The following is a 22592-nucleotide window of genomic DNA, read 5'->3' as shown; positions in this document are numbered from 1 at the left end:
AATTCCTAATAGTGGAAATGTAGGTACCTTCCCATTTCAGTGTCTCAGATTTCCATCTTTGTAAATCTGCTCATATATTTTTTATTGAGGCTGGCAAAGAATGGGAGAAGAGAACAAAAATTCAGCAGACTTACTGGGTGTTCCTTATCCCTAAGCAGAATTATTTTGCTGTGTGAGCACTCTGTAGTGTTTTAATTAAGGGAGCATTATTACTAAAAATTTTAATACAGAGAAAATTGTCTGTTCTACTTTTGTTGCTGTTTTATTTCAGATAAAATATATTTATTAAGTAAATAAAATAAAAATCAAGTCTTACTTTCAACATCCCATGCCACAACAAATATTTTAATTTGTGTTTCTGTACCTCATAAAGAATAACAACCAACATCCATCTAAATCTATCTTCCTGACAGATCTAGCTGCTCAGAGCAACCACACAAAAACTTTCGCGAGAGCAAATGCTCACTAGCTGGGTTTTAATTTGTTGGGTGTGGTGTTTGAGAGGAAACAAATACTGCAGAGGTGATAAATGAGGTTGCTTTCCTCTTAAAATACACCTTGAATCCACTGATTCAAGTGTCAGCTCCTTCCGTACTTTTTGATACTCATTCATTAATTACATGTTTCTGCTGTTCTTGTGAAATCTATTAGAGTCAAACCACCCTACTGTCATAATGGGAATTCTTGAGGCTGTTTCAGCATCCTCAATATTACTGTCACTAGTGTATGAAGCTATTTATAAAGAGAGAATTAAATGTACCTTATTTGTGTGCAATGATGACATTTCAAACCATCTTGAGATGAAGAAAAATAGCATTTCCCATTGGAAAATATTTTGATTAGAAATTACTCAGTAAGTGCCTTTAAAACTCAGTCTTTCCTACAAAACCCAAGTGTGATGACATCTCTAAACTCAGTGTGTATGTTATACCAGTTTTTTTGTGGCTGGAAATCATCATCCCTTGACTGAAAGCAAAGCTTCCATAAAGACTGACACAAGCACATCAAAGATGCAAACAATATCCTAAACCTCAGATCCTGGATCTGACTTTTCAGAGCACTCTACTAAACAGAGCAAGAAAATATCAATAGCGAAGAAAGAAAACAATCAATATAATGGTAAAGCATTTCCATTTTGTACATCCACATGAGAGTAACTGACTGTGAAACAACTTGCACTTACATGTTTTAAACATGTACATTATTAAAACCAACATGTTCATTATTAAACTCTCTATATTATGCACATTTCTTTTACAATCAGCTCATTTGTGCCCCAAAACTATTCAGAATAATACAGATTCATAGTAGAGCCACTTTGTTGTCTTTAACAACTGACTCCTCCATTTCCTATTGTTCAGTGGTGAAAGTAGAAACAGCAATGTGAGAAATACTGTTGTTTCAAAAAGTAACGGTCTTTGTCTTCCTTGAAGTCTGAAAAAAAGGTATGTGGCTTGAACAAACACACATGATGGTATTAAGTGTTCTGCTGGATTGACCATGTGATGATCTGCACCGCCAGCAGAAAATTCCCTCTTGTTCCCCAGCTCCTCTTTTGTTCTACAATGGCAGAGCCAGCAGCTTCCTCCTCACTCTGGGGACAACATGCTGTGGTGCACAGCTGGCGCGTGTGCTGGTGGTGAAAACAGAGCGGCCCCTTCCCTGCAAGGCATTGCCTCATGTATGGATAGGGTGAGTCTGGTCCCTTCTCATAGTGCTGGCTTTACAGCTCCTCCTCATTAACCCATTCCTGTAAGGGACTTTTCCAGTGAGATGGTGAGCCATGTAGCTAGACACGTATATTTTTCCTCCATTTAAGATCTACAAATAGAGGGTAAAGTTTAGGGTCTGGTTGTGTTGGGGAAGGAAAATCAGCCTGTCTGGATACAATATTTAAAATTAGTTTCAAATCACTGTGGAGGAAATGGCCTCATGTTTTTGAAGTCCACACTGAACTGCATTGCAAAACTCACTTCTGTGCACTGAAGATGGTTGCTCATCCAAGTTAACAGGGATTTGTCTGCTAATTTGAATAGAAGCGGGAATAGATTATAAAGGTTTTTGGCAAGACTATCTAATGATTAGGAACTCAGGAGAGCAACCAGATTCTAAAAATAGATGCTTCCCGTGCTAAGATATTGGTTTCTGATTTGTTTCAGGAAATCTTTCTGATTTTCTTTCAGGGAACATTTACTGCCATGACCACAAATTTGTAACGGACACAAGCATTCATCTAGCACTCAAATCAGAATGCCTATTAAATAAAACCATAGTTCCCCAAAAAGTTTCACAGTTTATTCAGAGTGAGAGAATTGTGTCTTAATGATGAGTTTCTGGGTAGAGTAATAGGGTGACAATTTTTCCTAAAAAAAAATATTCTTGAAGTATCAGTATTGTTCAACGAAATCTATTATGAGATGCTTTCAGGACTTCTGTCATTAAACCCAAAGAATTGATCTTTTCTCTGAGGGTGTTTGAAATCTTGGTATGCAATGACTATTGCACCTTAATTTTCTTTATGCCCCTGCTAATGGGATGGTAATATTTTGGGGTATCCTTTGGGGATGGTAATTTTTTGTGGCATTCTTTGGAAAGTATCAAGATTTCAATACTTTGGAATGACTTTCTGCTGTTCATATGTTTGATTTGTCTCGCAATGTGCAAAATCTTTTAAGCAGTTATCAAGCTCATTAAAAGGGAAAAATAAAGGACTCCAAGTCAGTCATGCTTTGTGAAAGTTGATGGTTTAAAATCTAATGTTAAGGAAAAGTACCACAAGCAAAAAGTGCTGAAAGTTTCCAATTGTCACATATTTGTTCTTTCTTTCCTATTTGCTGTTGGCTACCTGGAGTTGTTGCAATGTCAGATGGTCACTTTGTACAGCTGGTATCAGGAGATGTGGAGATTACGCAGCCTGGTGGGCAGGTCCATGTTCACTCCCTGCTGCAGCGCACAGGAAAAATGCTATTCCAGGTCTGCATCACACTCCCTCTACATCACTGCTGTCAAAGTTTGATGTGGTTTGAATAAGATGTGTCCTTCTGCCTGGGCCTGCACTCTGACACAGCATCTTGGATTTCCACACTCCCACCCTTCTCCCCAGTTTTTTCACAAGCAGAACATGAAACAATGTGGTAGCAGTAGCTGGTGCTGAGCTAGGCAGATGTCTCTCCAGATTTTAGTGCAACGAGTTCAGAGTCCTCTACATATCTTCCATTTAACTGTTCATTGTTGGGGTCATGATGGTACAGGTAAACAGGGACCTCTGTGATTGACGTGGCAGTGTAGGAGGTAGATCGTGTGGAGCAGTGCTCTCGGCGCCTTTGGCCCCACTGGGTTTTGTACTGTGTCCATTGCCTCTTCAGAGCTCCTTGCACCTGTCAGAGAAACACACAGTTAGGGTGAGGAAGCATATAAACCCCTGGGATGGAAAGGGAAGGGAGGGGAATGAAAGGCAGATGCTGCAGATGGATTCTTGCCCCTGAAATGCCTAATGCATCTTGATACCTGAAGAAGCACAGCCTTGAGTAATGAGCCTTTGCCATGAATGTCAAAGTGTAAGTACACTTCATGAGCTTGCCAGGACTAATTCTATAGAAAGAGTTAAAGGATGAGGACAGCTAAACAGGGATTTTGTCCTGGTAATTTAAAAACAGGTTCTGCACTCACAAAATATAGAACGGTCATAGCCCTCTGCATGGCAGAAGATTTCAACCTTTGAAAGTAATCTGCTAAGAATAAGATGTTTTATTCAACATTTACATTAAGATTGGTGTAATACATGGTACTAGGAAATGATTTAAACTATTGAGTCCTGCCAGGGAATAAGAAGAACTTGTCCAGCTGCATGCCCATGCATGGCAGCACTTCATAGTGTTGTGACATGAGCAGAAAGTGGGCAAATCCTGACCCTTTTTGTTTAGATCAGTGATTCTGAACAACACAAATTGAGAATAGCAGCAGTTTGGCACAAGAATCTGGTGTAAATGACCCTCTCCTCCAGAGGAAGGCAGGTGCAAGTGAGGCATTGTGTTGACAGGAGTCTACAACTTTTTGTGCTCCTGTGGAGGTGGGCACTGTTTGTCATTTGGAGAATGTATTACTAGTCACCTTCTCCTAACACATAAAGAAAAAAACCCCAAATAGCTGTGTGGAGGTTAATTAGATATCGAGTGCATGAAAGGCATACGGTCACAATGAAACTTTAATTACTTAGGCTATGAGCAAGCTTTACTACGCCAATATTGAGAATTAAACTAAAATAGCTGCATACAGGGATGTTCTATAATACTATCACCCAAGTTTATTACTGAGAAAGAATTACTGGGTCAAAGACTAATGCAGTGGCAGGACTTGATACAGAAATATTACATGAGTTAAACTTTGTAAAGATTATAGTCACTTTAAAATTGTCTTTTGATATTACAGTATGAATACCGTAGCTTTATCAACCCAGAAGCTATGCACATGGACTGGAAGAAGAAATCTCCAGAAGTACTAAGACAGTGAGTTTCCCCATATCTCAGTGGGTTATCTAGGGCAGGCACAAGTAGGATAATGCAGAAGACTTGTCTGTGCACAACGGCTCTGCCTGCCCCAGCCACCTCTCCCCCACTGTACCACGATCACCAGCCACTGTGCACTTCTGGCCTTCACCTCTGCCCCAAGCTGACCATGCTTGCATTTCACAGCGCTTCATCCATTCGGATTCATGTCAGCATCTTTAGTGAAGGCAGCAAGAGCCTGGTCTTAGAGTCTTTCTGTTCCTCTCCTAGCCGTCTCCTTCCCCTGCCCCCTGCACAGACCCCAAGGCTTTGATCACTCTTGAGTGGGGAGAAGGGCTGCTGTGCAGGTGAGAAGCTCCTGACAAGCTCCCCAGCTGCTCTCAGCTGAACTGGAGTCTGACAGTTCACCAGGGCAACCACAGGTCTGGAGATGATAGTGTGGTTAACTGGAGAGGGAAGAGCAATGTCCCTGAGTCTTACAGAGCCTGTCATGAGGAGCTTATACTTTTCCTCTTCAAAGGGAATGACGCTTACATATGGTGGGTAGACAACAGACACATACTTTCCAGTTCAGCCCATGTTGAGAAGTGCCATTATACAGGTCTAAAAGGCTCCCCAGAGCAGTGAGAGCACAAGGTCAAAGCATCTTCTTTTGTTCTCTGCTGAACTGCTTGCTTGTACAAGGGTCTGGCTGCAAAGGGATAATGCATTGTACAAGTTGCTGCATTTGAGTAAAAATTGCTAATCTAGTTTACTGCCATGATTCCAAGAATCTCAGGTGATCATAACTCATGCCCAACTAAAACCATTCAGGCATGGATTTTAAATATGCAAGCAGCATTACTCAAAATCACATGCACAGCCACGACATATTAATGTCAGAAGAGGCAGCTGGGGACCAGGAGGTGCAGGGCCAATGCCTGCCATGCTTTCCACTGGGATGTCAGATAAAAGAAAGCAAAGACTGAAGCAATGAAGAGCCCAAGTTTATTTGCTCTGGTCTTCAAGTCTTTAAAGGTTTTTCTGTTCTCTATTTGCCTTTCACACCTCATTGGCACATAAGATACATGGCTGTTTTTCTTCCCCAGATAGACTTTCCATTCTGTTGCCCAGCCTTGCAGTCTAGAAGCAATCCTTGGCTTGAAAATGGTCTGGTGAGCAGACTATTGCAGAGACCTTGTATCATCTGTACAAAACAGTTGCTGTTGGACAGAAAACCTACAGTGGTCCTGGATACCAACATTTTATATGAAAAGGTACAAGAAGATTTTTCATTTCAAAAGTAAAAAAACCCAAAAAACCAAAAACCAAAACATTGTGTATGTGTTCTTCCAGATGAATGCAGACATTTGTGCAGCTTTTTATTTTTAGATTTCTTTCTATAGGTGGGCTCATGGTACTAAAGTGAGGTTAGTGAAGCAGTAGTGATGAATGCACTATGAAACACAGTAAAGTGGTTCTGAGTTTAGCATTGTTTGTCCTGGATAATCTTCATGTAATTCAGTCTCGAAGTTAAATGTTCCAGTAGAAAAAGGTAAATCCCAAATTAGCCAAGCTTCTGCAGTACTAAAATTAATCTCCATGCCTCACACTGAATTTTCTCATGAGAAATAATTTTAGCTTCTATGGCAGCAGATGTATGCAGCAGCTTGGAAACAATGTTATATCATGACTGAAGACCAGACTGTGTCTTTGGTCTATGTACTTCTGCACACACTAGGACTGGGGGAAGTTAGCTCAATTTTCTTGGTCAAACTCAGATTAGTGCTCCCTCTGGAAGGCCCTAATACCATCTTGGTATTAGTCTGTTGCTGTTTTTTAATAAATTTTGTGCCTTATTTATCTACATATTGTGTAATGGCAGAAATAAATGGGGGGAAGGGATCACAATCCTTTCACCCTCTTCTGGCCCAGCCCTGCCCAGCTACTCTAGTGCATAAACTTTGCTGGGTGTTTATGGGTAATGTGCTGCAGCAAGTAGCACCAAACTGTCTTGGGTGTGTACTAGTGAGGTGTCATCTTTGACATCGCTCACTTTAATGGGAAATTCTAAAAAAAGCTTCCCTAAATAAAATTTCCTAGAAGAAAATAATGAGAGGGTTTTTCACTACTCCTGCCACTGACAGTCTGCAAATCTGAAGCAGATGCAATGCTTTTAAAAATGGGTGTAATGGTGAAAAGTACCCAAGCACCAATAAAATCCATCTCAACTTGTCTGAGAAACTTGCATCCTCACAGTCATTAGTTTTTACTGCCTGACACTGATCCATGTTTCTGATCAGCTGCTCCACCTAGGGGTCATCAATCATGCATATTGGCAAGCAGATGCTTCAGATGTACTCCTTAGTGCCTACCTTAAGAATTGATATTCCTGGGGCTGTAAAGGTGGACATGCTCTTCTGACATTGTAGCATTGCCAAAAATACTTCGGAATTAGAGCTAGTTGATGAAACTAAGAAACAAATATACTTTTAGATACTTTATGTTTTCAGTGCATTTTACTGTGGCCTTTCCTAATTTTTAACATTGCTATAACCTTTAATCTAGACAAATCTGGGTGTTCTCATTAGAGGTGGAGAATCAACCTTTTACACGAAAGCTATAAAACATTGAGGGAATTTGTTTTGAAAAATCTAATCTGAAAATAAATGGAGGTGACACTGGGGAGAGTGAATGTTGATTGTTCAGTGTTCAGTGTTCGATGTTCAAGACCAGGATTTTGGGGTAACACATTGTTTGGAGACCAGTGAGGAGACACTGCAGTACTGCTTGTACACAGTGATGCAGTCACTCTTATAGGCAGAGGATGCTTCAAAAAATGCCTGACAGGTCTCTACTTTCTTCATAGTTGGTCCTCCATATTAAGGAGTTTCAGAATTTTTTCTTTGTTTCCAGGGCATGGATATTCAGCTGTGTCAGAGTGATGACAGTAAGGCAGAAGGAGAAAGGTGATAGTAGCCTGAAGATACTGGGGACAGAAATGTGTTAGGAAAAGGGTTGTACATGTCTTCAGCTTTGTTTAGTTGGATGCATGAAACTGTGAACTTCTGTAGCATGATCTTTACAGCTCTCATTTCATGTTAGGTTCTTATGTGATTAGCTGCTCACATTTTGCCAATCTCTTGCATGCCTCCTGAGGAGCCATGCTGCAGAACTGCAGGTGAGGCCTCTCATGCTTTTTATTCTTCAGTTTCTCTGAACATTTACACAGGGAGTCAGCCAGAGGCAAATGCACAGAGATGTTGACAAGTGGTAGCAGAATTTCATACTCTCTGCTATCCTGAATGTTTTCAAATCAGCCAGTAACACCTTATCAATAAGATAACTTGCTTCCAGTCTCTATCTAAACATCAATGTGGTCACATCATTACATGGAATTTGCTGGTTTCTAATAATATACAGGGATAAACAGGAGCACAAATATCTCTCTAGGTTGACTTACTGAGCATTAGCATCACAAAGTTTGTTCTGTATCTAATTCATCTGCTCTGGATTGAAAACGGACTTCCTAGTTTTGCTAAGATATATGGCATTCTATTTCACTACAGTTGAATGCTCTTGATGTGTTGAAAAAGCTTTTTACAGCCAATCATTTTTAGCAAATGGCTTGCTGCAGGAATTTAAATGGTTTTTGACATATTTTAACCTGCTACTTTTTGTGGGAAAAATTAAAAAAAAATATTGCAAAATGGATCTAAAACCCACTGGAGGGGTATATACATATATATGATCCAGCTGTAAGAGAATGGGAGAGACCTTTGCCTCAAGGGTTTTTAATTCTCAATTGCTACACAAGAAAGGTTGACTGTGAAAAGGCCAGTGCTAATCCTCAAAGGAGTGCAATTGCACTCCTCCACCTCTGACAGTGCTATCAGGGATGGATTTGCCATGGCTCTGGCCTGAGCTTCCCAATGCATTCCTCAGACAGATCTCTGAATGTCTTCTCTGCTTCTTATCGAGTATTGTTGTCCTTCCTGCTGTTCTGGGTCAGGAAGGGGAGTAAAACATTTTTCTCCTTTACTTAGACCTCCATCTCAAACTTGCAGATAGCAGGGCAAGAATGTCTTGCTGTACCTCATTAGGTGCCATGTAATGATAACACACCTGATTAATCTGCTCAGAGATATTCCAGTCACACTCTGCACAGAGCAGTCAGAAATGCACGTCCATTGCTTGTGTGCCGAGAATAAAAGCAACTTGGTGTGGTTTCAAAGTCTGTAGTGTGACATGCTTCACATCTGCATTAATGAACACCAGGATGACTATTTTACAAGTTCTGCTCATTTTCTTAATATCATGTACTTACCTCACCATTGAAGAAGCAGAATATGGTAGCCACAAGTAAGCCCTAAGAGAAGGAAAAGAAAAGAATTTAGGGACCAGAATATATAGACTTCATCATATTTTGGAAATTTAGACTTGATGGATACAAGATAAAAACATTAATCCACTTCCTCTGCATCACAGACACTCCCTATCTTTCACAGGTATGTTATTAAATGGATATTTTGTCTTTTCATATTTTTTTATCATTTCCCCTCCTATATTACTAGATTTTATAGATTATCTGTTATGGCTATGAAGTTATTTATATACAAGAGATGTAGAGAAGGGAAATAAAAGGTAGGTATATATTTGAGTGCAGAGGAGAACCACACTGCTACTGATTTTGCAGAAGGGATGGTAGAGGAATTTTGTCCTATTTGTTGCCACTCATTCATCAGAGTGTAGATATCCAGTCAAAAGTGTCAGACACAGAGAATCCACCTGTCCCAGGAAGGCTTTAAACTGAACTTTATGTCAGGGTAAGTGAACTGCTGCGTTGGGCATCACAATGGATGGAGATAATATGAGAAGGAAGAGGTGTAAGTGGCCAGAAAAAGGAAAAACCCACCACAGCTCATGAGTTAGAAGGTAGGGAGGCAGAAAAAAAGACACTGCACGTCACAGCTTGGTTGTCAGTTAATGTCATCATCACCATAGTTGTACAGATAGCATTACACCACTGCTATAAGTTTAAACAGGGCCAAGGCAGGAATATGAGATGGGAAAGTGTGAAATTAATAAGAGAGAAAATTCTTGCACAGAGAGCCTGCCATTCAGGATTATGTAGTTACACTGGTCCATGTCCTAACTGCACTCACTTTTATTAAAATAGCATTACATAGCATCACTGGGAGCCAAATGCCTTCATTTTAAATTACTTAAAGTGGTTATTATAAACTAAATGTATGGCAGTTTGTGAAATTGAGGGGAAAACTGCAATGCAGATTATGTTCCCAAGGGCTGCTTTGAAGAGCTTTACAGCTGTACCTTTTCTATAAAACCTTCATTTAAATGATTACCAGCTGAATTGTAGATAATGCTTTGCAAAATGTCTTGGACTCTCAGATGTATATTTTGTACTACAAACAGGATAAGCAATAACTTTTAAACAAAAGGCTTATATAGAGATACACAGGCTGGTTTGGACAAGTGCCGGCCACTTAAATATTGACAATTATTTTTCTCTAATAGATTTTCTCTGATGCAGAATTTATAATTTGACATAAATTCAAATATCACCATGAAGCAGCATGTAGGAGGAGGATGAAGGGAGACATAGTGAGAAAAAAAGTTTCTTTTTATATCTCGGCAAAGCAGTGAGTATTCTCAAAAAACTCAAATCCCAGCATGCAGTAAGCAATATGCAATATCTTGTCCATAAGTTTTGGGGTGAGAAGCTCCAGAAGTTCCAGCAAAACCTTACAACTCTAAAGCAAGGCTTCAGCCAGACCAGACACTCCTAAATCAAACTTTTTGAAAGTGTAGAAAATGGGACAGCTCCTCGCAGCCTGTACCAATGCTGTTTGTGCTGTGCACACTGCAGGAATGGGCACAGGTGGGCAAAACCTCTGCTCTTGAACTGCACTGCGCACCCGTGCAGAAGGGTCTGCTGTTGTGCCAAATGTGGTTTCACTAACAGCAGTCAGACATAATGGCAAACCAGATGGATCTGGATCTCCTCTGGGAGCAGGGATGCTCAGTGGACAGTCTACATGAGGCATGGAAAATCAGAAGACAGCAGGGGAAGAGAAAGAAGCAGAGACATTTTTTCAACTTTGTTCTCCAGTGAGAGTGTTTAGGTGGAATGTAGGAACCTCAGTTCACCTAAGGACAGAAATTGAACCTGAACTATTGAAGTGAAGCCATTTTCCATTTTAGTTTCTCTATGGTTTTGGAATTCTTCTGTTACATCCTGCAACTGCTCCACTTTTCTACTATTCTGGAGTGTAGTTGCCTTAACTAATGTTTTCTCCAGTCAACTTGACAGAAAAGCTAAAGAGGAAGGTGGAGTGATGCCTCATATCCCTTTCAGTTTCTCTTCTAGTTTATAGTGAGCTGAAAGCACACCTGACTTCTTGTTATTTTGAGACCATGCATGTAGTACATGTTCTGACTGAAGAAATTATTTTTTCTAGTCTGTTCCATGTATATCCCAATGCTCTTCTTCCACCTGCCATGGCCCTTTGAACTCTGCCATCTATCTTTCTATTATTTCTATTTCTATTTCTATTTCTATTTCTATTTCTATTTCTATTTCTATTTGTTTTTCCATTTCTTCTTTTTATACATAAAGTTTTGCCCATAGTGCAGAGGGCTATTGTTATCTTCAGCTGTAAAGGTCCAGAGATATCGGTAGCAGACACCAGCCCCAGGAGGGCTTGGGATGACCATAATTCTACAGTGGATCTATTAAACATGTGACAGACTACATGTAGGTTAATTATTTACTTTAAGGCCCGTGGGTTATTTCTCATATCTCTTTGACATTTATGTTCCAAATTCTCACTACCTCTGGTTTTTACTCAGGGTACAATTCTTGCTGAGGAGGAGATGTCTAAGTCAATTATATCTCTCTGCCACTGTGTGGAGTTGTTAAACTAACCTGTGATGTATTGTCTGCTCCCAGCAAGATAACGTTGGCTGTGGTGTTGAAAGAGGAAATGAAGAATATATTTATTTTAAGATGAGGGCTTTTAATGACTTCTTCTGAAAGTCTTTATTTCAGAAACTATGTGAAGAACAAATGAATGTGGCTTTCAGCTGAATCATGCCATAGGGATTGTCTAGAGACAGCAGCTCTCAGACCTTCACATACCTTATTAACACTGTAGTGAGTTTTTTCCAGTGTTTAAGTGACTATACTGGTCTAAGTAAATTCTTTGCTTGACAGGTATTTAATTTTTATCTCACTCTCCTAGAAGACATGAGTGTCTTGAAGAGAAGTTTGAGTCATTTGCTCGGGTTAAAAAGAAATAAATTTATGTAGGTTTCTCATACCTCCTTTTATTTTTTTTATTTAGCTTATGTGTCCATTAAACCAAGAAAGCATATATAGATATACTTATTCCCGCTGTTCCTGACCATGTCCAGGGCCCTAGTTTCTGCCCTAACCAACTATACACTGTGATGCTGTTAAGATTTTAGTGGGGTTATATATTCATTATTGATGGTAGAAGATAATGTACAGGCGGTCATAATATAAAAATCAGTTTTTGATTCTCTCTGCAGATTTTCTTCCATGTCCATTCACTTCTCACTTGTGGAGCTGAATGGACAGAAAAAAAAAAAAAAGAAAAGCATGGCTGAGGTTGTTCATAGAAGTGCATCCCATTTTACCTCTCTCATTTTAAAAAGTTTTGAGAAAAACAGCAGTGCATTTCTCATCACCTTCATTCACGGCACACTCACACAGCACCTCTGAGGTAAATAACTGGATCATGAATTGTTAATTTATGTTACATGAAAAAAGTAAGCAAAGCACAGAACATGTCTGTGCACTTTCTGTTGCCACTGTGGTGGGGAGATTGTCATGAGGAGGGCTGAAGACAGCAGCCCACCTGCTGTAAAATGATAGAGACATCCCATCAGCTAAAGCTCCTGCTTTGCTTCTTCTCCTGGTCTCTATGGGGGTTTCATTACTGTCATTTTTTGCATGAAATTTTCACATAAAAATGCCACTTTATTATATCCAGCCTACAAAAAAATATTTTCCCTAACCTTAATTGGGTCAAAATATTAAGAAGTTTTTAAACGACTCTTTAAATTCAAAGAGAAAAAAAACCCCAAAACCAAAAAACCAGAAAATAAAGAAAAAATTTATCCTGTCAAAAGCAGTCCTATAACCTTAAGTTTGAACAGAAGGAGAAAATATTTCTGCCTGGTTTGGCATTACAGAGGATATTTATTTCCTTTTAAACTGAGAAACAGATGGAATGAATACCTTCTAAAATGCATCAAAAATTCTCACTATTTTTAACAGACTACTTTTAAATTGGCTAATTTCATTCTAGATAAGGCTGCATAGAAAGCTGAAATTAAAACTTGGAGGCAGTGTGGATACACATGCAGTCTAAACCTAGGCCTAAAAGATTCAAAATATCCTTGTGCCAGAACAGGCACCTCTGAGCTGCATCTTCCTGCCTGTCAGGGTGGGTGCTGCCGTCCTGAGGGTGCTGCTTGGAAGCTGCTGAGTGGCACAAAAGGGATCTCACTTGTGGAGAAAAAGACAGTGATTATTCCCTGTTCAGCAGAAAAAACCCTTTTAATTTTCTAATAAAAACCAAGGTCCTTATGCTGAATAGCATTTTAATTTCTCGTTAGAGGTAGACACATTTAGAGCCTCAGACACCAAGGTATTGAGAAGAGTAGCTTTAGCTGCTTGTGTATTGCTGTTGATTCAGGAGCTGTTCCTCCACCCCTCCCTCACAGACCTCTATGGCTCTCTCCTCCTTGGCCCAGTGACAGTGCCATTTTATGCAACCTGATGGCCTCTAAAAACCTTGCTTGAAGGTGCTGGAGACAGGAAGGGACAGTTGGTGTAGGGAGCTTTAAAGCTGTGACTTGTTCATCCCTGGGTTGGTTTGAGAGCTCTGGAAGGACTGTATCAATATGTGGGACTAACTGATGCATTATGTAGCTAATTTTCTACTCTTCCATTTTCTTGTGAGGCGTTTGTTATGGACAAATGTCAGAAATCAGAAGCTGGGGTAGTGATCCTCGGTAGCAGAACCTCTGATGGAAGCACAGCACTCCAATCTCTTTACAACCTGGGGGCTTCTCAAAAGATTTTCAGTGGTTCCAAGGGTGAAGGAAGCATCAGCTCCAGCCCCAGCACCAGTAGAGGTGCAGGAGGCTCTGCCAGGTCATCAGGCACAAGCAACACCTCTCTTGCCCTGTCTTGGAATGGAGACCTGAATGCAGCTACGTGAAGGACTAAAGGATGTTTCTGCTCCACTCCTGCACTAGAGGCATACCCTTTGCCCAGCCGTACCATTTTGTTTTCACTGGGAAGCGTGATGGGGTTTTCAGGCTTTTGACAGATGTGTTTTCATGCCAGGGGTGTGCAAGGAGCTGGCATATCCAGTACCCTAGTGCTTTACAACCTGAGGAACTTTTGCATCTTTCATGTGCTTTCAGCATCACCTACCAAGTTTTGAAAATCAGGTCCTTTAAGGTAGATCTGAAACTCACTGGCTCTCGTGGAGTGCAAATGTTTGCTTTGTGGTGCCTAATTTAGGAGCTCTGTGAAATAAGATAGCTATGTGTGTTCATCAATGCATCTACAGCATTCCAACCCATGCATGTCATTCCAATTAAAGTGCGCTGATTTTGTGTAGGGTAGAGTTAATTTTCTTCATAGTAGCTAGTATGGGGCCCTGCCGTGGATGTGGGCTGGATACAGTGTTGATAATGCAGGGATGTTTTAGCTATGGCTGATCAGGGCCTCTAAAACTCAAGGCCTTTGTTGCTTTTCATCTCTCACCAACTTGAGTGGGTTGCGAGTGCACAAGGAGTTGAGAGGGGACAGAGTCAGGACAGCTGAATCCAGCTGATCCAAGGAATATTCCAGATCATATAGCATCATGATCAGCATATAAAGTGGGAGAAGAAGAAAAAGGGGGATGTCTAGAGTGCTGGGGTTTTTTGTTCCAGGTAATTTTCTGCATGTGATGGAGCCCTACATCGCTGAGGACTGCTGAGCAACTGCCTGGCCATGAGAAGGTGAGAATGAATTTTGTATTTTGCTTTGCTTGCATATGTGGCTTTTGCTTTGTCTACTAAACTCTCTTTATCTCAACCCTTGAGTTTTCCCTGTTTTCACTTTTAGCCTTCCAGTTCTGTCCTCCATGCCAGTGCAGGGAGCGAGTGAGGGGCTCCGATGGGCTGGGTCGCCAGCTGGGGTTATACCACAATATAATGGGTGAAATGACTTTCTCTTGCCTGGTGTACTTTTCATTTCAGCATTCTGGAGACTAAAGAGCTGATATTGGTGATGATGAGAAGAGATATGAACCTCTACATTTAGAGGATTAATGGGAAGTTGGCTAGCTGGTCTGGAAAAGTATATGCATTCCCATTTGCAGCACAAAAGCCAGCCTTACTTTTTTTTATCATTTATGTGTCTGTTCTTTGGATCTCTTAAAAAGAATCAGGTCTATTACGTGAAAGACACATGCAGTAGACATTCAGTGTTTGTGAATTGTTCATAGAGCCATATTTGAACAACCACTTCTGCTTAAAATGGTGAGCATTGATGATGCCATCACAAAACAAGTGGGACAGATCAAAACCAGACTTCTGCTATTATTCAGAAGTGACTTCAGCAGAGGAAACCTACCTTGGTGATAAATAAAATAAAATAAAATAAAATAAAATAAAATAAAATAAAATAAAATAAAATAAAATAAAATAAAATAAAATACTGCTGTGCTGTTTTCTAACTGGAAAAAACCATTTTCTGAAAGAAATAGCATTACATTTTTTTGGTGAACAAATTCTTTCTTATCTTCAATCCTCTGAGTTTTACAATAGACTGCAGTGCTTGTTTGCACCATTTCTGTGTACACGAATTATATAACTAACACATCAATTCTTCACATTCACCAAAAGAAAGTCATGTACTGTGAAAACCTGTCTCTCTTTCCGTTCCTGAAAAGGCATAACCTTTTCTCATTTAACCAGTGCAGAAATGAAGAATGTATAACATTTTGCATCAAACAAAGATTGGTAATATTTCCCAGCATGCCTGCTTGTATTCGACTGACATGCCATGAGCTGCAAAACTCCAGATTCTTGCTGGTGTCTGCATAGGCTGCCTGTGCTGTGGGTCATGGGAGCAAAATAGCTAGCAGGGAAACACAGTCATTACACAAACTAATACACTATCTGCTAATTACAGAACCAGCCCTAGAAGAAAATGAACACCAGAGGAGTGATTAAACAGCTGGCAATCGATCTTAAACATGCATACAAGAAATGTTAGGGAAAGGATTAAGAATGTTTATTTTAGGTTACAATTAAAAATCCAGTCTAAGTGGAAAAGGGAGGACTGCAGTCAGCTGCAGTCAGCAGGACAACTGCACAGCTCCTCTAAAAGGCCGAATTCCAGCAGGAAGAACAATGAGATTGGACTGCAGAGGTGTCAAGAGCTCTGTGTGAGCAGAAGGAAACCATCAGGGATGAAACTTTCCTGCCTTGGATCCCTCCCTCACCCAACCCCCTTCATCAATGCAGCCTCCATTTTAACCTCAGTTTGGTGACTTTCTATTGCATAATGATGACAATTAGAATTTTAAATTAAGACAATTATATTTGGTTTTGCAATTCTCCAACAACTGCACAGGATTTAAAGGATATTTTAAGAGTAAAGTGATTATTGTAACACTCTGTCTTATCCTAGCTTGTTAGAATTGTAATCAAATAATTTGTCACCAAAAGACTAATTTGGAGATATTTCTTTATAGCTCTTGTAAATGAAAAAGTAACAATACAGGCAACAATAGAAGTAACAAGGCTGTCATTCCTTTTAAGCAGAACTGTAATATAAGATGTCATACCCTTCAAAAGCAGACCTATAACTTCAGTTATTCTATCCAGGCAGCAGCAGGAACACCCACAGTTTTGAAGGAATAAGGATGATAAGCAGTATATATAATATGACAGGATGCATTATTTATCATATCATTTAAGGAAAAAGCACTATTGATTTTTTAAGCTGTTTTCTCATTAAAGCATTAAAATAATTTCTTCACTTACCTTCCATATGAATGGAAGCAAGAAGTAGGTCACCCTACTCACTCATGTTGACCACTACTCACAAATGCATTGAAAAACTGCCTTTACTAGTCAACATAGGACTGGATATATTCCAATCAGTCAACCAGATAACCCAGCATTCATCTTGGCTTGGCTTGTTTTGCTTCCAAAAGAAAATAAACTAGACTTACTGAACAATGTTGTATTTTCAAAGCATTTTTGAAATCAAAATGTCAGTCTGATAATTTAAACTGCCTAACAATGGAATTCTAAATCCCAAATGAAGCTTAGTTGTCTCTTTCTTTTTTTTTGTGTGTCGGCATTCCCTCCGAACAACAGTTTGGAAACACTGCTTATTTTAATATTAAGGTCACAGCACTAGTTTCAGTCAATTTGAGCACTTGAGCAGAAGTTGTGCTGGAACATAAAAGCCCTCTGTGAACTCAGTTTTCTCACCATGGTTTAGAAATAGTTTAAATTGATAATTTTGGTGACTTATTACATTGTTTCCCCTATCTTGTCTCTGTTCTTTACGAAGTGGTGCTGCTTGGGTAAATACAGATAGTCCAATACTGTGAAATGGTTGGAAAAAACCTGAAAACCCAGTTATTTTCAGCTTCAGGGCAAAACCCCGGTAACAGCATCTTTGAGTAAATTAGCTAAACATCAAACAATTCAACTACAATGAAGGTGCTACGTACCTGGTAATGCATTAGTATATGCATGATGTAATCATATATTTCTCCAGCAAGTCGGTTTTCTGGTCTCCAGGGAATAATAACAAACTGAATTCCTAGTAAGGGCACCAGGATTAAAGTGGCTCTGACAGCTTTCATATACATGTTGGACTCAGCACGGTGGGTATCTCTCAGCTTTGTCACCAAAACTCGGACAATGTTAAGCAAAAAGAAAAAATTGACCTGGAAAAACAAAGCTACTGTAGGTGAAAGCATTGAAATTAAACAGATACTCAAAATAAAAATACAAAGCACTTAAATGGCAATAAAGTGTAGTTTTCTAGCTTTATTGTATCTCATGATGGGCAGCTCCTTGGCAGTCAGGTCTTGGAAAGTACCTTGAATATTTTCAGGAAAGATCTGTTAAGCAGCTCTACATGCTTTGGAGCCTGAATGTGTGCTCCAGGCAGGTAGGGGTCAGTTCTAGGATGCACTGGATGTTTTGACATTGATGTAGGCAAATTCAGGGTTTCCGGGGAACACTAAATAGTATTTTTATATCTGAAGTTTAAACGGGACAAATTGTCTCCTAGAAATAACCATGTCTCTGTCCCGAGTCTGACAGTTGCCGAGCTATCTTGCCAGGTGAGACAAACTCCAGCATGTCCCTGAGCACATGGGACCTATGGGAGCACACAATTTCCCTGAGGAATATGCTCCATGGACTAATGCTTCAGGCTTGTCTGTGAGCAGGGGTGTAAGGCTGTTCTTGAGGAAAACCTAGGCCACCCTTTGCCTCCACCAGACTGCAGGGACCCTGTGGTATTCTACCCACAGGGAACAGGGAACAGTTGCTGTCTCAAGGCAGAAACGCCAGACACCAGAAAAGTTTGCCCCTGAACCTTATGATCAGTGCTATCAAGTAGTTCAGCATCTCCTCTACTCAGTTAATTCTGGAAATCTGATCTCAGCATAGAATAACCTGCCCTCGACTCTGGCTTCACAGAGAGCTCCCTGTGGAATGTGCTGAGAGCCTGCAGGAAGAACGAGGGCAGATAATGAGCTCAGTGGTGAGCCTGTGGACATACATCCCTGGCATCACATACCCCCTTGGTCTCCAGTGTACCCAGATCACTCTTTTCCGCTCTGCCGCAGTAAAATCAGGCACTGACACTTTGGAACTTTAATAGACTTTCTTTTCCCTGTTAATTTTTTGAAATTAGTGTGTAAGTTGTATAATTTCCATAGATACTTCAGAGCTCAAATCACATCTATATACCAGAAATTTCAGTTGATTTTTTTCAGAACAGTGAATTAGCAATCTCTGGTAAAACATTTCATCACTTCTAAACTACACCGAGGGACCTTTCATCTGTTTCACATTTGTACTGTACTAGAAAAGAGGGATAATAAATTACTTCTGAAGTCCCATTCAACATTAAATCTAAACCTTATTCTCCATCCTATTTTGACTTCGCTCACCCTGCTTAACCTTCACTTTTAGGTTTTCTGAAAGTAACTGTGAAAAGTCAAAGAAAGAATTTACAAAGTTAAAATCCCTCAACTCTTCTGAATCAATCTGCCACTATGGGATTTTTTTGTAGCAGATCAAGCAGGACATACTGTAGACATTGACATCTTCATAAGAAAAAATAAGATTGGAAATGACAAAAGCACAATACAGAAATTGTAAGAATAATGTCTTATTTTGAAAACAGCTAAAGATTGCCCTTTTTTCATAATAGTTGCTTCTTTTTTCTTTGTGGCCAAGAGGAACAGACTGGGATCATGGTGACAAAAATAAAGGATAAATGGCCTCTCTCAGATGGTAATTGGCATTGCAATAGCAGATACTGTCAAGATTGAACCAATAAACCCACAATAAATGCGATTCTTTGGGATGAACAGTCTTCCTATAAGGCAGGGAAAGATGGGCTATTTCACATAGCTTATGTTAAGACTGCTTCTCCAGAAAGGGTAGGAAGATTTTTTATTTTTTCAGCTATTATATGAAAAGTTGCTAATTCAAAGAGGTTCCCAGTACTCATTGTGCTATTGTTTGAGGCAATCATTGCAGAAATGTCCATGCAGGTGTTTGCAAGTAAAAGGCAGATAAAAAGATAAAAGTGCATCTTGGGCGACACAAGGAGATAAGCTTGGGGCTTGGGTTGAATAAAACCCTTTCTGCACCTGTCAGGAAGGTCAGGGTTACCATGCCCGACTACATGACTGGCATACCAGATGTTGTATGTATGCACATTGCCAAGCTGCACTTTGAATCTTGTCCTGCGACTCAGACAGCCCAGTCCAGTTCTTTCCCTGGAACTCTTTTAGCTCCCTACCTTTGGACCACACCAGCTCAGTGACCAGGAAAACCCATGGTGAGCAACCAGCTCAGCCCAGCTAAGGCACAGTTAAATGATTGTTGTCACATAAATGCAGTGTATTCATCTCAAGCCCCACTGGAAAAAGGTGTTTTAAGCCTGTCCTTTGTAACACTGAGTAGAGAAAACCTCTAGTTACTTCTGAGTTTTGACCAAAATACTTATAGTACAGAAGTTTCTATTTTGTTCAGGTTAGCAGTATTTCTAAAATAATCATACTGATATATTGTTGATAGCAAACAATATTCTTACCAATAAAGCTGCCATTACAGGTCCATGAACAATATAAAGCAAGTGTGTGTCAACACTCATCCAGCAGCTGGAGGAGAAATACAGCATTAACATTTGTTATTAACTTGAATAAAATTTGCAGCACAGTTAAATAATGCTAAATTCCTTCAAAAACAGACATGCTACTCACTTGTCATTGAAGTATCTGGCTCTTGCAACTGCATGAATGGATGCTGGCACTAAAGGGAACCCTGAAATGATTAAAGTTATAGATCAGTCTTGGTATTTGTTAGCTTGAATTTCATGTGTGTCATACATTAATAAGTCTCTTCTTCACAAAACATATGGATGTGAAATCACATCATTCATGAAGGAACTTATTCCATCACACCCAGATTCTGGCAACATCTCAATGGTGAGATGCAAAAGGGATTAAAATTCAAGGCAAGCCAAAAGGAGAAGCAAAACTCACAGATCATGCTCTCCTGGGGTGTCTTAAAGCTGCTGCTAGGGCCCCCTGCACTGCTGTGGCTTTTGCAGGGAAGGGTGTGAGCAGGCAGTGTGGGAAGGATGTAGGGATCTTTCTGTTCTCAGAGGGATCATTCTGTTCTCAGAGGAGTCTTCCCTTAGGAAACCAGGGACATTTGCTAAAATCATGTAAATAACTGTTGAGCAAGAGAGAGGCACATTGACTTGCATGCCAGATTATGGAGCAATAAGAAACAGAGAGCAGACTTTCTCTTTTAGAGCCAGTGGCATGAGAAAGTGTTTAGAGCCAGGAGGTTTTTGGGGGATGGGAATTTGTGATATCTTCTGTAGGTTCTCAGCGTCTTTGCAGCCAAGCCCACTCCAGGCAGCTTTATTTCAACAGGGAGAAGAGCTGTGAATACCATCAATCCACATATCCTGACTTATTTGTGACACCTCAGAGGAGGCTTTGACGAGGAGCTGATGGGAGCAAATTTGCACTGGGCTTAGCAACATGTCATTCTTAACAAAGCAGAAAGTTCAAGTTTTTCTTTCCAGCCTGACACTGACAGTAACAGTGTGGTCCACTCCTTTTCCTTTCCCTTCAGCGTGCTTAAATGTCATATCCCTCTCTGAAAGGCTAGAAACCTGGAACTGGGGAGCCTGCACCACAGTGCTGACCTCAGTTTGTACCGCCTTGCACATACACACAGCTGGACAGGATCTGCTGCCTTGTCTGTCCTGTGCCCAGAGCTTGGTGCACACCTTTGGTGCTACTGCTGCCTGGTGTCTATGAAACACAGACCTTTCTACTGAGCTTTGGCTATTCTATAATTATAAATGAAAATGTGTGAAAATATCCTATCGATTCCATGATTAATCACAGAAGGATTGAAAGAGCACAGCTCTTGTTTTTTTCACATGTTAGTGGTTTCATAAAAATGTTTAGAAGAGATGGAGGATCCATAGCCATATTGTCGGGAGTGAGAATAAGGTCCAAAGATACATAAACAGGACACTCTTATGTTTACAGGTATCTTTAAGCAATAGCTATTTACTCTACCAAAAAAAAAAAAAAAAAAAAAAAAAAAAAAGAAAAAAAAAAAGGAAAAAAAGCGCGTTCTCATTGCAATTTACTTTGGGAGGACAATGCAGCTGTGAGAGAACAAACTGGATTGCCTTCTCCTTTATATGTTTTTTAGAAAATTATGCCTTGGCCTCTGGCTGCAGAATTGGCTTTTTGGGTTATGATGCACAGAAAAAAAAAAATCTCAGAATAAAAAGAAAGGAGTTTATGACCTCAGGGATTGACAGCTTGAGAAAACAGTTTTGATTGGGAAATGGAGCAAGTCTGGGCCAGTTTTGTTGACAGATTGAAATGCAATTTTTAAGGGGCCTTTCTATAATAACAAAACTTCTTCAGCTGAAAACTGCGTCCTACAGTATTGCAAGTAGAACACGCAACATGATGTAAAGAGAGCTTTTTTTTCATCTGCTAAATGCATTAGAAATTAGATATTTGGCTCAACAAACTCAAAAGTAAATCTCAAGAATGCAGTAGAAAGTCTTCATTGGCTAGTTACAGGCTAAGAAGGTCATGACTCTCTAAAGCTCAGATTTCCAGCTGCAGGCTGGATGGGCTCTTCCAGGGCTAAATGTTGGTCTTGTAAAGGGCCAAAAAGCAGAGAGTTAAGGAGAAGTGGAGCATCAAAGACTGTGGGGTCGTGGTTACATGTATCACTACAGAGTCCCATCTACACATGGTGAGCAGTGAATAATGTAGAGAAGGTCCCCAGCCATCCCAGGGACAGATGTGACATATCCCTTTAGGTCATGCCAGGTCCATTACAGCATAAAGTGGCAAAACGGTCAGTATTCCCAGTACAGCTTCGAAGGCACTCAGTTTCAGCACTGTCCAAATAAATTATTCCCTTTCCACTTCTATGTGGGTGAAGCGGTCTGAAGCAGCCAGAGTGAACTGTTCTGTTGCGCACAGTTGATACTGTTTTCTTGACCTGCCTAATGGTGATTTCCTGATCCAGTGAAACAATCATGAATAAGAAATGACATCCCCAGCAGCAGTTCCCAGAGAAGGGGTCAACTGATGGCATCAGCCTTGAAATACATCTGCCCATGTCAGATTCCATTCAATCACCTCAAACATTTTGTAGATGGTTTTATATTTGCTCAGATTTTAATTTTTTTATAAAGTTTTTACAAATGTCATTAGTGGTTTTTCCAAATGA

General features: G+C 40.0%; 1 protein-coding gene across 1 annotated transcript in view; it reads right to left on the bottom strand.

Annotated features, from left to right (window-relative positions):
• Positions 1 to 244: 244 nt before the first annotated feature.
• The window catches only part of CALCR (calcitonin receptor), a 69176-nt gene continuing 46828 nt past the window's right edge, over positions 245 to 22592 (bottom strand). Inside the window, exons 9-13 of the mRNA XM_066197498.1 lie at positions 20069 to 20129; positions 19900 to 19966; positions 17288 to 17506; positions 8812 to 8853; positions 245 to 3377 (exon numbers count right to left, since the gene is read on the bottom strand). Coding sequence (XP_066053595.1) covers positions 3156 to 3377; positions 8812 to 8853; positions 17288 to 17506; positions 19900 to 19966; positions 20069 to 20129 — 611 coding nt within the window. The 3' untranslated portion in view covers positions 245 to 3155. The remainder of the gene's footprint in view (positions 3378 to 8811; positions 8854 to 17287; positions 17507 to 19899; positions 19967 to 20068; positions 20130 to 22592) is intronic.

Source organism: Chamaea fasciata, unplaced genomic scaffold (genome assembly GCF_029207755.1).
Source record: "Chamaea fasciata isolate MVZ Bird 193981 ecotype frontalis unplaced genomic scaffold, bChaFas1.0.hap1 SCAF_1, whole genome shotgun sequence".
NCBI lineage: Eukaryota > Metazoa > Chordata > Aves > Passeriformes > Sylviidae > Chamaea > Chamaea fasciata.
This window is presented reverse-complemented; position numbering and strand designations above follow the sequence as displayed.